Genomic DNA, 17444 nt, shown 5'->3' on the forward strand with positions numbered 1-17444 from the left:
CCTTCCCACCTGGCTACGGAGGCGCCTGCTCTCTACAGTTAAATTATTTAATTTGCGTAAGATTATTCTAAGTATTCTGCATTGTGATGTTGTATTGATAGGAAACCAAAAAATCTTTCTTTAAATGTCGGCATTAGTTGCAAACATACCTACTTATAAAAATTAATTGATCTGCATGACTGATGCGGGCACTGAGTCAAATATTAGTGAAAAATAAATTTCTTCCTTTACTTCCAGTATTATTAAATTTATAACTTCATCACAAGTTTTGTGGGAAAGATAATTTGTTCTCTCAGGTCCACAATAAACATACATTTCTAAATGATGCTTTAAAAATTTGTCAAATCAACTAAGGTATTCTAAGCAAGTTAAGTAACTATGTTCATAATGTATATTATCATTGCTACCTCTAAATGCTAAACCAAGCTTACTTAACAGTAGCAATAATTCTTTTTAAAAGATCTTGCAAGTAATTTTCTTCAGATTGAATTTGTTTCATTAATTCAAAATCAACACGTCCTTCAATTGAAAGCCTTTTCCTATACAGGCAACTCTTGGTTTATGAACGTTCAATTTACAAACATTCGTTATAATGAACGTCACAGTTCATTCAAAATTTCTTAAAGTCGCCAATAGTTCGAGTTCCTTATAAAACGAAATGCCAACCGTATAGTGAACATAATTGTAAGATTTAAATAAATAAACTTTTAAAAAATGTATTTATTATATGATAATTATACTGAACTGTTCTTGGTTAATAAAACTAATCTAACCAGTAAAAAAATGTTGGTTTACATATAACGCCACTTAGAATGTTTTCTCGTGGGAGAAAAATGGCTGCAGCTTTTAAATCAATTTCTGAGGGGTTGGCAACCTTTGAAGAAGACACAAATATGGAAAGAATTGTAAAAGTGAAAAGAGGCGTTTATGACTGTCTAGCATGCTACAGTAAGATTTTTGAAAAAAAAAAAAAAAGAAACTAACTGTGTAATCTTCTATAAAAACATATTTTAATAAAGTGGGAACCCAGCTGTTTCTTCATTATCAGACATCCTTTCATCTAACTGATTTGCACCTAGTGTCACTTATGTGAAAAATATTGAACTCTGATGATGATATTGGCGAGTAAAAGTTGAATACAGTACATATATTATGTTAGTACTGTACTCATTTTCTTTATCTATATTTTTTTAATTCTATGTTTTTAGTTAAAATTAAGAAGCAAGATATCTTGTTTTTTCATTCTTTTATTTCATTTTATGTTACGTATCGTATACAATAAACTATAACGCATACATACATTATAATAAAACTTATTGTATAGACCATTCGATGTTTAGTACATGATTTTAATGCTTTAAAATGGCTGCTAAAGTACACAATACGTATCATAAAAGCTCAGGAATGCAAGATACACAGTGAACAAAACGTATAACGAACAACATCTTGGAACGGAACTTGTTTGTAAATTGAGAGTTGCCCGTATATATATATATATATATACACACAGACAGTTTGAATTATGATCCTTGGAATGTTCACAGTTATTCAAAGTCTTAGAGATATTTTTCCATTCACTGGAGCCATTCGTTAAATTATTCATAAATTTGAAAATAATTTACAAATAAAACAACGCACAGCCAATGGGGTATCAGAAAAAATTAACCATTCATGTTTTTCTTTGGTAATTAATGCAAAGAAAAACCATTCATGTTTTTCTTTGCATTAATTTTCGTACAGTAAAAGATTCACGAATATCTCTGTAATATGTTCGATTGCCTCCTCTATTTGCTATTTTTAAATTTTCTAAATGTTTAGGCTTATTTATTAAATAATTTTCTATAAACTTTTCATTTATATATATAAGCCACTTTATAATGTCACTGTGATACTTTTCAGTTGGTTCTTCATTTATATATACTAATGATATTAAGAGTAGGAGACCGGCGGAATTACTTAGCAAGTACAGGTCACTGTTGAAAAAAAGCCGTGAATTAGGGTTGAACTTGAAAGTGTCTGCAATTCTGCCCAGACACGATAGGAGGGAGTATATGATGAGAGCCTTGTCGATCAATTCGGCCCTGGAGGGATTGTGCAAGGCTCAAGGGGTAGAATTTTTTTCAGCCTGGACTGTACTTGTTAACAGGAGAGATTGCTTCTACAGGGATGGGATACACTTAAATAGAAAGGGTGCAAGAATTTTTGCTGATGCTGTCGAGGCAGTGTTAGGTGGGTCGGAAAACTGCTAGTTGGGGGGGATACAAGGACTAATAGATTAACAGTAGCCACTGGCAGAGGTGGAAGTGATTCTTGCACTGCTTCTATTCAAATGAGCAGAAGTCTGAAAAACAAGATGCAGGATATTTCAGAGACTGCTGGTAGTCATTGCGTAACAAGTAAACACATGGGTTGTGTTAGGGTAGCTAAGAATAGAAACAGGTGCATGTATACCTGCGTGTACACCAATGCTAGGAGTTTGGTAAATAAATTTGATGAATTTGAGGTATTGCTCAAAACATCAAAGGCAGATATTGTTGGGATATCAGAGACGTGGTGTCACACAGATATAAGTAATGCTGAACTGGAATTTGGGGAATACAATGTATATAGAAAGGATAGACAGGACAGGAGGGGAGGAGGGGTTATGCTATTAATTAAGAAACACATAAAGTCAAAGGAAGTGAAGCCAGTTGACATCGATGGACAGGGCAGTGTCGAGTCAGTTTGGTGTGACATAAGCATAGGGAAATCAAAATTGAGAGTAGGAGTGTGCTATAGGCCTAATGACTCTGATGAGTATAATAATATATTGTACAGGGAAATAGAGTGGGCCAGTAAATCAGAGAGTCTTATAATGGGGGATTTTAATTTCCCAGATATTGACTGGAATTTGTGGGTTGGTCACTCGCACACTAGCAAGGCTTTTGTGGATTTATTGGATGATTGTTTCTACATCAGCATGTTCGTGAGGCAACAAGAGGGAGCAATACTCTTGATCTGATTATCAGTAGTGATTCTTCATGCATTAAGAACCTGCAGATAAATGAACCACTAGGTGGCAGTGATCACAGTGTGTTGAAGTGGGATTTACTCAAGGAGGTAACTACCATCAGAGGTAAAGGGAAGGGTTTTTGTTTTCGTAAAGGCGACTATGATGGTCTGAGACAGTATTTAAATTCTATACAGTGGGACCAACTGATGATGTTACCAACAGCAAACTCAAAATGGGAAGCATTCAAGGAACTAATCTTGGTGGCTACCAGGCTTTACATACCAACTAAGAAATATTGTTCAAGGTTTAGGCCTAAATGGATGTCAGATGGACTAATGAGACATGTGGCAGAGAAGAAAAATGCATGGGATACATACAAATTAATGGGTGACATGGAAGCCTATGATAGATATAAGTTGGTCTGTAACCAAGTCACAAAGGAGATTAGGCAGGCAAAGGCAGACTACGAAAAATCCTTGGCAAAGGATGCAAAGAAAAACAGAAAGGAGTTCTTTACATACTTGAACTCGAGAAGGAAAGGGATGAATCAGATTGGTCCACTGGATATTGATGGTTCAACAGTTGAGGATCCTGCTCAGGTGGCTAACAATCTAAACGAGTATTTTGCATCTACATTCACGCATGAGGAGTTATTCAGGAAGGAGAATGATGTAGGTAAAGTAAACATTGGCAGTGAGCTGGATGATTTTGTAATAACTGAGAGGAAAGTGGAGGAGAGATTGTTGAGGATAAACATAAAAAAGGCACCTGGGGTGGATGGGATCTATCCAGTTATATTAAAGGAGGCAGCAAAGGAAGTATGCAAACCCCTAGCCATAATTATGAGAGCTTCTTTGGACTCAGGGGAGGTACCCATAGACTGGAGATGTGCAAATGTAACCCCAATTCACAAAGGAGGATCAAAGGCTGACACAAGTAATTATAGACCTGTTAGTTTAACTTCTGTTCCAGGTAAATTAATGGAGGCACTGGTTAAAGAAGCACTGCAGGATCATCTAGACAAGAATTCAGTTATAGCTCAGACACAGCATGGTTTTGTTAAGGGCAGGTCTTGCCTGACCAATTTGATTGGATACTATGATGTAGTCACAAAAGAACTGGATGCAGGGAATAACTTTGATATTATATATTTGGATCTTAGAAAGGCTTTTGATACTGTTGCACATGGAAGACTGCTGCACAAATTGGAGCAGTGTGGCATTGGAGGCAAATTGCTGCTATGGATAAGGGGATGGTTGAGTGGCAGAAGACAGAGAGTGGTAATCAATGGACACTGCTCAACGTGGACTAATGTTATTAGTGGAGTTCCTCAAGGTTCTGTGTTGGGTCCATTGTTGTTTTCGGTGTTTATGAATGATATTGATGATGGGATATCAAGTTTGATGTCTAAGTTTGCAGATGATACAAAGGTTGGCAGGGTCGTTAAGGACACTACTGACGCTATGCTGCTGCAACAGGATCTGGAAAGGTTGAACAGATGGGCTGAGAGGTGGCAAATGAAGTTTAACATTGACAAATGTAAAGTATTACATATGGGAAACAGTAACCCCAGAGCAAAGTATCAACTCTGCGGTACTACACTGACAGTGGTGGAGAATGAAAAGGACCTGGGGGTAATTGTGCAGGCAGATATGAAGTTCTCTGAGCAGTGCAGACGAGCTGCAAGAGTAGCTCATGGTGTCTTGTCAATGATATACAGGAATTTTTCTAGCAGGGATAAGGAGGTGATTATTCCCTTGTATAAGGCAATGGTTAGGCCACATCTTGAGTACTGTATACAGGTCTGGAGGCCTCATTTCAAGAAGGATGTAGAGCTGCTGGAACGGGTACAGAGAAGGGCAACAAGATTAGTAAATGGAACAAAGGGTTGCTCTTACGAAGAAAGGCTTAAGTTTTGCAAATTACAGAGTCTGGAGACTAGGCACCGGCGAGGTGATCTGATAGAGGTGTATAAGGCTTTGAATGGTTTGAGCATGCTCAATGCCAATGGGATTCTTCATCTTTCTCAGAATAATCACCTCAGAGGGCATAAATTCAAATTGAGGAAGGACGGATGTCGGATAGATGTGCGGAAATTTGCCTTTGGCCAGCGGGTGGTTGGTTGGTGGAACCGACTTCCATCACTTGTTGTTGAAGTTGATAGCCTAAACAAATTTAAAGCTCAACTGGACAGGTATTTTGAACGAACGGAGGGGTGAAATGGGAGAGGGTTTTTTTTTTTTTTTTTTTGGCTGATGCTGAATAAGCTTGCTTTCTTGCATCATATGCCTCTACTAATGCTAATGCTAATGCTAATATATGACAGTGATGGGTTATATTGTATTTCTAGAAATTGGTTTACTTCTCCATTTTGACTCAAAAAAAATTTTTTTTTTTTTTTTTTTTATTGTTCTGATTGTTGTACTTCACAGCTTCCATTTCTTCATCTTTAATTTCAGATGGCTATAAAAAAGATAAAATGGTGTTCCGCACACCATTTTATCTTTTTAAAAAATTTTTCATTACGAAATGGAAAATTAAAAATTTTAACCATAACTTAAATATATAATTCTATAATGACAACAATTTGTTTTTTATGTTTCAGTTTAGAAAATATTCTTTCTCCTATAGCAATTTGACACTATAAGGCTAAAGTAAATGCCAAAAAGCTTCAGTGTTTGGAAATGTACTTTCAAGGTGTCTTCAAACAGAAATTTCTATAAATCCTGCACTGATTGGGTGCTTGCATTGTTCTTTTTCTTCATAGTACATAAATTATGTAAGAAAATTTGCAAGTGCTGTAGTTATGTAGAAGACACCAGGTCAGTTTCTTATCATTGTTGTATTGCAATTAACTGGTTGCTCAACTTTATTAAAGGCATTTTCCAGAGCTCTGTATTTCTAGTATGCTATATCCTATGCAATATCCTAGTTATGCCTCTGCATAGAAATATTATATGTATTTCTATGCAGAGGCATAACTAGGATATTGCAAGTGCAGCCCTAGCCACAGTGTCAAATGTAGTTAAAGATAGCATAATTGAATTTATATTTTTTTATTTTTATTTATGACAATTATTATTATCTAAATAAATTATTACGAAAGCCTCATTTTGTATAAGACTGCCATTTTGATGGTAATTTTTATAAGTATAAATTAATTAACATTAAAATCAATTCAAAATATTAATTAATCTTAATAAAGTAAAAGTAAAAAAAGGAAATTGCAGCCATTATCAACCCACTGCAGGATGGAAGCCTCCTCAACAATTCATGCTGAGGGAAATGGACCATAATCTGCCACGCTGGTCCAGTGCGGGTTGGCAGATTGACTGTATTTAGCAGTCAGGGGCTTGAACGCCGGTCTACTCAAAGAGCGTGTGCCGCTGCACTCCCACTCCTGACCACTTAATATATAATTATTTCATTATTTTTATGAAAACAAGGTGCATTTCTGATTTTGGCCATAGGTGTCAAGATTCTTGGTTGGCTTTTGTTTCCATGGCCTTCCAACTTGGAAACTAGTTTATCAATTACAAGCAGAAATGTTTCCACAGTGAAGTTCTGACAACAGTTTAGCATCTGTGTTTTTATACATTGATCAGTATTTTTCTCTTTGGCATTTGAATCCTTGTTTCAACTTTCATAAAGTTTTATGAAAAATTGCACAAGGCTTTGGTAGTCCATAACAAGTAAAGTATTAATTTTGCACAAAAATGTCAAGCCAAAAGGAGGCCCCCCCCCCCATTGAAAACTGAGGCCCAAGGTCATGTCTTACCTTAGCCCAGTAATTAAACCTGCCCCAAAGAGAACTATAAATCTGATTTGTTAGGGATGAAACAATATAGGTGGTATGTATTGATAAATTTCCACAGGACAAGAATAAAAAATTGCCTTTGGTAATTCTTAATTTAAGGATTATCAAGGGAAATTTAAGAATTATCAAGTTAATTGTTAAAGAATTAACCCGATAATTCTTAATTAATTTCTATGGCAGCAGTTCTTAAACTTCATTTTTCATTTAAATTTTTTCTTCGCAGTTACATATTAAATATTACATGCCTGTAATATTTCTTATTGGGGGTGGGGACAGGTATGTCCACGAAGAGGTATATTTATTAATGTAGATTAATTATTTAGACTATAAAGCGTTTAGGGTGTAAGCCTCAAGCTATGGAAAAGTCTAGATTATGTATAAATATAGCATCAATAATACGTAGCCAAGTCTGAATGAACAGAATATTAGCAAAGCGGCATCGTTTTAAGTTATATCTCATATTGTGAATACCTTCACAACGAGTTGCCATGATATTGCACTACTTCGAATAAGTAATGCTTCACCTGAGGAGAAGACTAATGTTACTTATTCTCAGATGGATACCACCGCCCAGATGGCACCGTTTCAGGGCTATTTTGTATTTGTGTGGGATAATAACTCGACTATCCAGTTGTCCCTATTAGACTTAGAAAAGCAAAGTAATAGTAGGAGTGGAAGAGGAAAAGAAACGTTGTAGAAGAATGAAAGGGACAGTAACTCCTTCAACTCACACCACTCAAAAACTAATAAACTCCTCGAATGGGCAACGCTTCCCCAGTGGAGAAGGCTGTTGTTACCTATTCTTGGAAACTCCAGACATCATCAGGCTCCCCCGGTGCCGTTTCAGGGCTATTTGGCCCTTCTTTAGTGGGTGGGTAGGTACCCGAGTGATCAGTTATGAAGTATAACTCCACAACATGAGAGATGCCTGATGGTGTATGATGTATTTAGACTATAAAGCATTTAGGGCGTAAGCCTGAAGCTATGGAAAAGTCTAGACTATGTATAAATATATTACGATGATCAATAATACATAACCAAGTCTGAATGAATAGAATATTAGCAAAGCGGCATCGTTTTAAGTTATATCTCATATTGTGAATACCTTCACAACGAGTTGCCATGATATTGCACTACTTCGAATAAATAATGCTTCACCTGAGGAGAAGACTAATGTTACTTATTCTCAGATGGATACCACCGCCCAGACGGCACTGTTACAGGGCTATTTGGCCCTGAAACGGTGGCCCTACCCACCCACTACCACCACCACCACCCGAAGAAGGGCCAAATAGCCCTGAAACAGTGTCGTCTGGGCAGTGGTATCCATCTGAGAATAAGTAACATTAGTCTTCTCCTCAGTTGAAGCATTACTTATTCGAAGTAGTGCAATATCATGGCAACTCGTGAAGGTATTCACAATATGAGATATAACTTAAAACGATGCCGCTTTGCTAATATTCTGTTCATTCAGACTTGGCTATGTATTTATTGATGCTTTCGCACTATATTTATACATAGTTTTATTATTTATTAAATTATGATATATATATATATATATTTTTTTTTTTTTTTTTTTCTATATTTAATTGTTATTCTTAATGCTTCTTTGAAAAACAGTAATTCTGTTACCATATATTACTTTTACTACACTGTTGTGTAGCTAAAACAACTATTTTAATGTTTACATAAATTTTTGCATAGTTTTTTTTTAAATCTAGATGTTTTAATTTAAATTGACATGAAATTAATTTTAAAAGTATTCAGTGAGTTATTTTTTTAAATAAAGAACTCCTGCATCTCTATCAACAGCTCTGCGAGCCCCAGTCCAAGGATCTCACTTTAAGAAATGCTGTTCTTCAGAATAAAGAAAAAAACACTCCTCCCCAATCCCTTGTTATTTCCACAAAATGTCTGTCTTCCACAATAGTTTTTGTTAGCTTTGTAGCAGTGAGTGGGGCTCAATATTTTTTGCGCGCACATATGGAGAGAAAGATTTATTTGAATCAATAAATATCTGTGTAAATATAGACAAATAATTTATTTGGCAGAGATATGGTAATTGAAATAAATATTTCTTTAAATTAAATAATTTATTTGCAGTTGCTAGAACACCCTTTTCTTCTGGTAATACAAATTTGAAGGCCTGTTATAAGTGTAGAGCCCCCAGCTAACACCTCTCGCACCTAGTTATAAGTAAGATCCTGTTTTTTCCCCTAAATCATTAGTGTGTTATTTTTTGTGTTTATCTGATAAGGTAGGTGAAATTGTTTCTTATTTGGCTTTGGAAATGGTTCCAAAATGAGAGTCAAAGCAGGAGAGAATTCTTCACCATTGTTCACTGTTCCTTGCATCAGTATAAGAATGACATAAATGCTATTTAGCATTATTTTATGCAATTCCATATGAGTATATATAATTAATATTAGAAGTGATTATATAACATAACTGTATAACATAATTTTATAGCATAGTATGTATTAATGGCATAACCTGGGAATAAGTTAGAATTATTATTGTGCTTAACTGTTTTAATTGTGATATTTTTAATTTAAATTGAAACTAAAATCATATCTGTAACTAGAGAAGTAAAGCAAACTGAAAGTAGTGGGACTGCTCTGATTTGGGAGAGAACTGAGATCTGTCCTCAGAGAACTATTGAGGACAGATTTTATAGTGTGCATTATTTGCTGCATGTTTGTGGGAGCCATCTTGTCTTTAATGGGATATGATACAGTCCTGGGGAGAGGGGTGTATTTTCCATGCAAAGAGTGTGAGATTAAGTGCAAATATGGTGTTCCAGTTAGCTAATATGAAAGGTTAAAGAATAATAGTTTTATGCCCCTGAATGAGGGAACTGTCAAGCACTCATTTGCCAAGCTGAATGCTAGAGCTCCACACTTATGTATCAGACAACATGGCAGTGTTGTGGTATTTTGCACATTAAAAACAACAGGGCTTATGGGAAAAATAGGGATAGGGGCAGAGCAATGAAAAAAAAAAAAAAAAATTTCAGTCTGGTAAGTAAAACACTAAAAAACCCAATATAATTGCTAACAGGTTTAAACATCTTAAATTTATAACAAATAAATAAATAAATATTACAGTAAATATAGCGCTTTATCTTGACAAGATACCTTGTATTAGTCGGAGACTATGTATGCTTATGTATATAGATTTATTAATATTGTAATATACGCATACTAATTGATATTTCTGTTCACTGATTTTTTTTTTTTTATTGTAAAATTTAAAATAGTAAAAACGATAAGCGATCAATAATGATGAACATGGCACGCACAAATTGCACAAGTGAGATACAGAGTAACAAGTTTATGAGGCTTAAAAAATAGGAATGAAGAGAAGATTCTGAAAATTTATTTATATTTTTTATATGACTGAAGATTTCATGGAAGGAGAAACACATTTCACCTTAATAATCGGTATTATCGCAAATGCAATAAGATTGAGTTTACTATCTGTTTATAATTATGTTGCACTAACAGGAAAGCCCAATAAACTGGGAACTGCAAATTGTTTTTATTGTTTTATGGTAGTGACCTCCAGAAATGTACTCCTCTGCTCATGCTATCAGGCCTTACGAAATTTCTGTTTGAACAGAAAAATGTGAGCTCCTGAAAACAAGTCAGCCTACAATATCGCCTGTTATCTTATGAATGACAACAGTGTGTCTCCAACTGATACAACTACAGTAAATGGGACATACAGCTGTCACACATTTGACATTTTTTTAAGCTTCATAAACTTCGAAAATTGTAGATCTCTTAAAGTACCACTTATAACTGACACAATATAATAGCGTAGCTTCATAAACTTGTATGTATTGCTGCATAGGTCGCTACGTTCAGCTTGGTGCTGGGTTTTGTGTTCACCTGGTGTTTCAGATGAAATCGCACATAAGCCAGTGCAAAAATTGCATTATACTTGCATTGTTCCCTAATATATCAATTGCATTGGAGCAAATTTGCGTTGCTAAAATGCAAGTTATAGCCGAACTGACTGTACTGTATTTGTATAGCAGTAATCCTAGAATAACATACCAATTGGTTGGTACTCTGTTATTTTGGTTTTTAGGAGCATTAGCAACTAAGGCCATATTGCTCCGGGATATGCGGTGGTCATTCCCTGACCTTTCCGCATCCTCCGTATTTGGTGGTGATGGGCTCGAACCCCGGTCTAATCAAGAAGCGTGTGCTATGCACTGCTGCTCCTTCCCGCCTGGCTACGGAGGCGCCGGTTGGTACCATATGCAAGGTAGTGGAGAACAAAACAGACTTAGGAATAATTGTAGAAATTGATATAAATTTTTTGGAGCAGTGCAAACAGACTTCTAGAACAGCTCATGGAAATCTTACAATGATATATATAGGAATTTTACCAGCAAGGACAAGGAGATGATTATCCCATTGTATAAGGGAATGGTTAGGCTGCAATTCAGGTACTGAATACAGGTTTGGAAGTCTCTAGAGCTGTTGGAACAGGTGTAATCAGTGGTACAAAAAGCTGTTTTTACCAAAAGACTTCAGTTCTGTAAATTATTCCAGAAATTATGCATTTGTATGATTGAAATGTTTAAGGAGCAGTTTGAGTAAATTAAATTCCTTTGGCATCTTTACTCTTTGTCAGATGATATATATGTTTAAATTGAAAAGGATGGGTGCAGCATAGATGTGCAAAATTTTTATTTCATCAAGAGCGTAACTGATTGTCAGAAACTTCCATCTGGTGTCAGGGCAGTTTAAATAAATTAAAAGGAATAGACAAGTTATTAGAGGGGATGGACAAATGATGTGGATATCTTTTTTTTTGGCTGATGCTATATAAGCTTGCTTCCTTGAATCATTTGTCTTTAGTAACAGTAATCATTTACTTCAGAAAGCAATGAAGTGTGCTAGCATCACAGGGGAGAGGGGGGACAAAGTAAAAACAGTCAAAGCAGAAAAGTGCAGAAACTTTTTTTAAGTATATAGAAAACTACAAAGGCTAGAATAATTAAGTATCAAATGAGAAAAACACCAGATTCTGCATCAAAGTACATCGCAGATAAACTAATTCAGTTAGTAGAACAAATAATATTAAAAAAATCTACATTATTCATGATACATCCCAATTAATAGGAAGTGGGGTCTGTTGTTAAGCTAAATGATAGAGAAACAGAAGTTGGAATATTTTTTTCCCTATATATAGTAGCACAAATCACTTCATACATTGGTGCCTCCGTAGCCAGGTGGGCAGGAGCAGCAGTGTGTAGCACACGCTTCTTGATTAGACTGGGGTTCGAGCTCGTGACCACCAAATATGGAGGATGCGGAAAGGTCAGGGAATGACCACCGCATATTCCTGGGGCAATATGGCCTTAGTTGCTAATGCCTCTAAAAACCAAATAACAAACAACTTCATACAGTTTAAGAACAAAAAAGCAAGCGAAATCTAGGTGTATCAAATGCAGTAGTGGTCCTAGATAGGGGGTTCAAGCCCCCCCCCACAGAAAATGCTTGGCTCACCTCTGAACAAATGAACTAGGAAAAAAGCACCTTTGATCAAATTCACCTCAACAATAAATAGATCCACAGCAACCCAAACAGTCTTAAAAAAAAAAAAAAAAAAAATTAGAAAGATGAGTGGCAGATACCAGAATAATCCATCATCAGTACTTAAATTGGAAAGAACAAATTATTAGATTCCAAGGAAACAGCAATGCCTTAAGGGAACCTTTGCTAAAATATTTGCATTTGAATCCTACATACCTAGTTTCATACAGCTTTTTAAAAGTCACAATACTTCAATGCTAAAATGTTTTATCTTGTAAACAGATTGTAGTAGATCAAGTTATTTGGCTTTTAGGAGCATTAGCAACTAAGGCCATATTGCTCCGGGAATATGCGGTGGTCGTTCCCTGACCTTTCCGCATCCTCCATATTTGGTAGTGACGGGCTCGAACCCCAGTCTAAGTAGATCAAGATAGAATTCCTTATGTGATAATAAAACATCTTGATGATCATTCTTAAAATTCTTTACTCTTGAAAAATTCTTAGAAAATAAATTTCTTGACAAATGGCACCAAGAAATAGCCTGAACTTTCTCTAAACCAAGTGAAGATCTTGATGATCCCATTTGCTATTTCCACATAGCATTAACATAGGAAAAGTTATGGAGAAAATTATTGATATAAAGTGGATGAGGTACCTAGAAAGTAATATTACACTGTGTTTTCCAGTGTAGCCTTAGGAAAAATCAGTTGACACTGGATGAGTTGTAAAAACAGATCATATATGAAATGTGTTCATTAGTAAAGAATGCCTATAATACTGAAGGGTTATGAAATTCTCCACATAATGTAGTGACAGACTGCAAGGATATCTTCCACTGTTTATTTGAATATTTTACAACACCAAAACTTATATTTATAGTAAGATTTATAGGCATATTTTTAGAAAAGTATTTGTGTTGTAGATCACTTAATCGATTAAATTCACAAGATTAGTTTTTGGTGTGCTGATCAATTACATTTTTTGCTTATGCCATGATATTTAAATTATTAGGGGAACATAGCCAGCAAGATTCCATAGATGCTGATGAAAAGTGGAGTAATGAATGTCACTGTAACAGTAGTGCCAATCTCAAACCTCTCGAGAGGCGGCGACGTAGGGAACATCAGAGGTGTCTAGCTCACTCTTTGGTTGGTACTCCCAACTATATTGCACCTGAAGTTCTTGCAAGAATAGGTAAAGCTAATTTCACTTTGTTTTATGATTTTATATATATGAAAAAGATATAAACATTTAAATAAAAAAAAATTTTTTTTTGTATCTATCTATAACAGCATGATAAAGAAGTCTAATAAGCTGATGATAACAAAGGTTATATAAATCTATAGGACATCACATATAATTGTGCAAGGTGAATGGGAATAGAACTAACTGCCACTCTTTTCCCTTTATATCTCTTCTGTTAATTACATTAAATACTTTATAATCATAGCAAAAAAAAAAAAAAAAATTGGACAGGCTCTTGTGAGGATATATTTGGGTTGACATTCATGATTCTTACTACTTTTGTCTTAATTTAAGAGGACTTTAAGAATTTGCCCAGTCTGTGAGAAATCTGAACCTCGATCTCTCCCAAATGACAAATGTTTAATTCACTATACTGTGAGAAATCTGAACCTCGATCTCTCCCAAATGACAAATGTTTAATTCACTATACTGTGAAAAAAGACTGTATCTGAGCTCAGTTACTTGATCTGTGTGCACAAAATTCTAAGTATGGTGATACCATCATCTTACAGAAGAATAATGACCTCCTTCTACTTGAAAAATTCATAAATCATAGATAGAACACCATGTGCTGTTATTGCTGCCTGCTTATTCTTTATGTTTTGCTGTATCATAATCCTCAAGTCTTTTGCATCCAGTGCATCATGTAATTCTCCCCTAATTTATAAAACTATTCCTGAATTTCTGTCTCCCCCAAGTGCCATACTTTGCATTTGGCAGCATTAAACTTTAGCTGCCATCTGGCAGACTATACTTGCAGTTGATTGAAATCCTTTTAAAGCATAGCTTGGTTCTGATCATTAACCACCCTCCCAACCTTTGTCATCAACAAACTGTGACAGCTTCCCCTATATTCCCTCAATATCATTTAGGAAGATAAGAAACAAGAGGTCTGAACATTGATCCCTGAGGGATCCCACTTCCTACTCCAGTCACTCTGAAGAATACCCATTTATGACTGCTTTATCTCCCATCCTTCAGTGAATCCCTAAACCATTGATGGAGCTTCCCTGTTATCTTGACATGCTCTAATTTATATATTATCTTCTCATGAAGAGCTGTAGCTCCTCATGAGAAGCTGTGATCCAGATATGAGTTGTTTCTTACATCCAACTGCTTTTAACCTTGTCATAGTAATTTATCAGATTAGTAAGGAAAGATCTCCTCTTCACAAAACCATGCTGAGACATTTAGGATATCATTCTTGTCCAGATGGTTTTGTATTGCACCTTTAATTCTAGATTTCATAATCTTACCAACCACAGAAGCCAAACTCACTGGTCTATAATTGGCAGTCTCTTCTTTAGCTCCTGCCTTATGGACTTGGGGAGAGATTGACACTTTCAGTCTGCAAGGGAATAAAACCTAAATTTAATGATGACTCATTAATATTACTAATGATTAGATGCACTCACTTGCTCCCTTTTTTAGCAGGTATATACCATCTGCCTTGCTCTCTCTCAATATTCAACAGCTTTTCAAATAGGCACTTTGATATTATATTATGTCACTTATAATGGTTCCAACTCAATTCACTCTTCCCCCTTGGCACTAATGTGGTTTCAATATAACATAAAATATGCAAATATTTTGCAACTATCTTTACCCTTTTCAAAATATCTGTTCAGCTGGATTATTAATTACATCACCACTTTGATCTTGCAAGAGGGGCCTATAAAATTCAATTTCTGCTTTGCATTCATATATGAGTATAACTCCTTTTCCACATTTTTATCTCTCTATTTGCTAATGATTATTCCTAATTAGTTTTTGCAAGTCTTACCCCATCTCACTGGTTTTGTTACACATCTGCTTATAATTATCATATGAATGAGTGTCATGTGGTAGATGTAACTTTTGCCCAATTAAATCTTTTGGCTCGCTTGTCATTATTATTATTTTTTTTTTTTTGTTTTGCAGTACTTCAAGAATGTGTTTGTGGCATCTAGGAAAAATCTCTTAAACACTTTCTGTAATCATAATGTGTTAGTACCAAATGGCATATTATAATAACTCTGGTTAATAGGGCTCAATAAATATCTGAATCAACCATAAGTCCCCTTTTCTGTAATTAAAGCTCTGACCTTTCCCTTTGATCACCAAGATTTTCTTGAATACTACCTATTTTATGGCATTATAATCACTTGCTGCTATCAGTTCCTGAATTGTCATATTTTCAATACTGCTTGGATCCTTAGTTGAGAACTAGATCAAAGATATTTGATGATCCCCACCTGCCTTTTCTCTAACATATCTAAATAAATAGCAGTCAATCCAACTGATTCAAGAAACTACTCCAACTGTGTGTACTGTATATCGACCATTTATGATCTATAAGAGGAAAATTTATGTCACCCATAATAATGCTCTTGCTTGCATACTTAAATTGCCCAAAGAGATTTTTATTGTATTGTTAAAAATCATTTTAGTGTATTACCCTCACTATCATCTTTCCTTTCCTTTACCACCAGTCATTATTTTTATTATTATTCAAAAGCTGCTTAAAAGCAATAAGAAGGTTCCCAGAACCTCACCAAGTCCAGGCAAATGTTGAGTAGATAACAAAGATGCCTACTCAACAAAAATCCCAATCTATTTGAAAACCGAGTCTAATACCAGCAGAGGAAGTTTGGCTTCCTAGTAATAATAAAAAATTACCTGTTTCACTAATGCATAATTTGTAAATTGTGAAAAAATTTGGAAAATTTTTTACCTATGTTAAAACTGATAAAACTTTTAGCATAGGGATATTTGGACAAATTTAAAATATAAAAGAAAAAACAGAAATTGAATAAAATATTTTCAATCACTGTTTAGCATAATCAAGCTTAGCATAGATTAAATTTTTTTTTTTTTTTTTTTTGTTAGTTGTTGGCACATCAGCTTCTGTGGCCATAATGCATCTCCCAAAGTTTTTGCATTTTACTCTGATCCAAGCCCGAGGTGGAATTCGAACCCTCGACCTTTGGGTTGCCAGGCAGGCACTTTACCCACCTGGCTAGCCCAGTCTGCATAGATTAAATAATGTCTATACAAAGTGTAGGGAATATACAGTCAAACTCACTTATATAATAAGCATGGTTATAATGAGTTCGACTGCGAGCAAATAGAGAAGAGTTGATTGGAAATGGTGTATTTCGCGAGAAACATTTTACAAGCAATCATGGGTATAACGAGCAAATCTTTAAGCCATTATAACGAGCAGTGGCTTGATTTGATTTTGATTTTATTGGCGCAAAAATGACTAAAGTTATACTGCACCAAGAAAATATTAAAATATCAACAAAGATAAATTCTGGTAACCTTTAAAAAGGTTACCTCGTCAAATTGTTATTTATATATATATATATATATAAGGCAGTATAAGTTTAAAAGTAAGTGATCCAATTTATATATGTGTATATATTTTAAACTTAAAAACTGCTGACACGTGGTCGTTGTCTGATAAAATTTGACGGCTCAGTCGGATGAGTAAAAGCGGTAAAATATATATTGCGAAAATGGGTAAAATTAACGCAATCTATTAAAATATGCTTTATTGATAAAATGGTGTCGCAAGACTCGCACATAGGAGGGTCATCTGCCCTCAGCAGAAAAGAATGTGTCAAATGACTGTGTCCTATGCGGAGTCGAGCAAGAACAACTTCCTCGCTCCGATTCCTCCGCAGACTGGACCGCCAAGTTTCTATTACAGGCTTCATTTGATATAATTTATTTGTTCTCTCTCTATGCCATAGTTCTTGCCATTGGGAATCTATCTTGTTGCGTATTATTTGCCTGTAGTCTGTATAGGGGACTATTATTAGTCCCTTATACAGACTGACAGGCAACGATTATT

General features: G+C 35.2%; 1 protein-coding gene across 1 annotated transcript in view; it reads left to right on the top strand.

Annotated features, from left to right (window-relative positions):
- The window catches only part of LOC150091399 (uncharacterized), a 259597-nt gene that overhangs the window by 219354 nt on the left and 22799 nt on the right, over positions 1-17444 (top strand). The window contains exon 5 of the mRNA XM_090375352.1: positions 13373-13555. Coding sequence (XP_090231478.1) covers positions 13373-13555 — 183 coding nt within the window. The remainder of the gene's footprint in view (positions 1-13372; positions 13556-17444) is intronic.

This window comes from Mastigoproctus giganteus, chromosome 1, assembly GCF_048544385.1.
Source record: "Mastigoproctus giganteus isolate SK-2022 chromosome 1, ASM4854438v1, whole genome shotgun sequence".
Lineage (NCBI taxonomy): Eukaryota > Metazoa > Arthropoda > Arachnida > Uropygi > Thelyphonidae > Mastigoproctus > Mastigoproctus giganteus.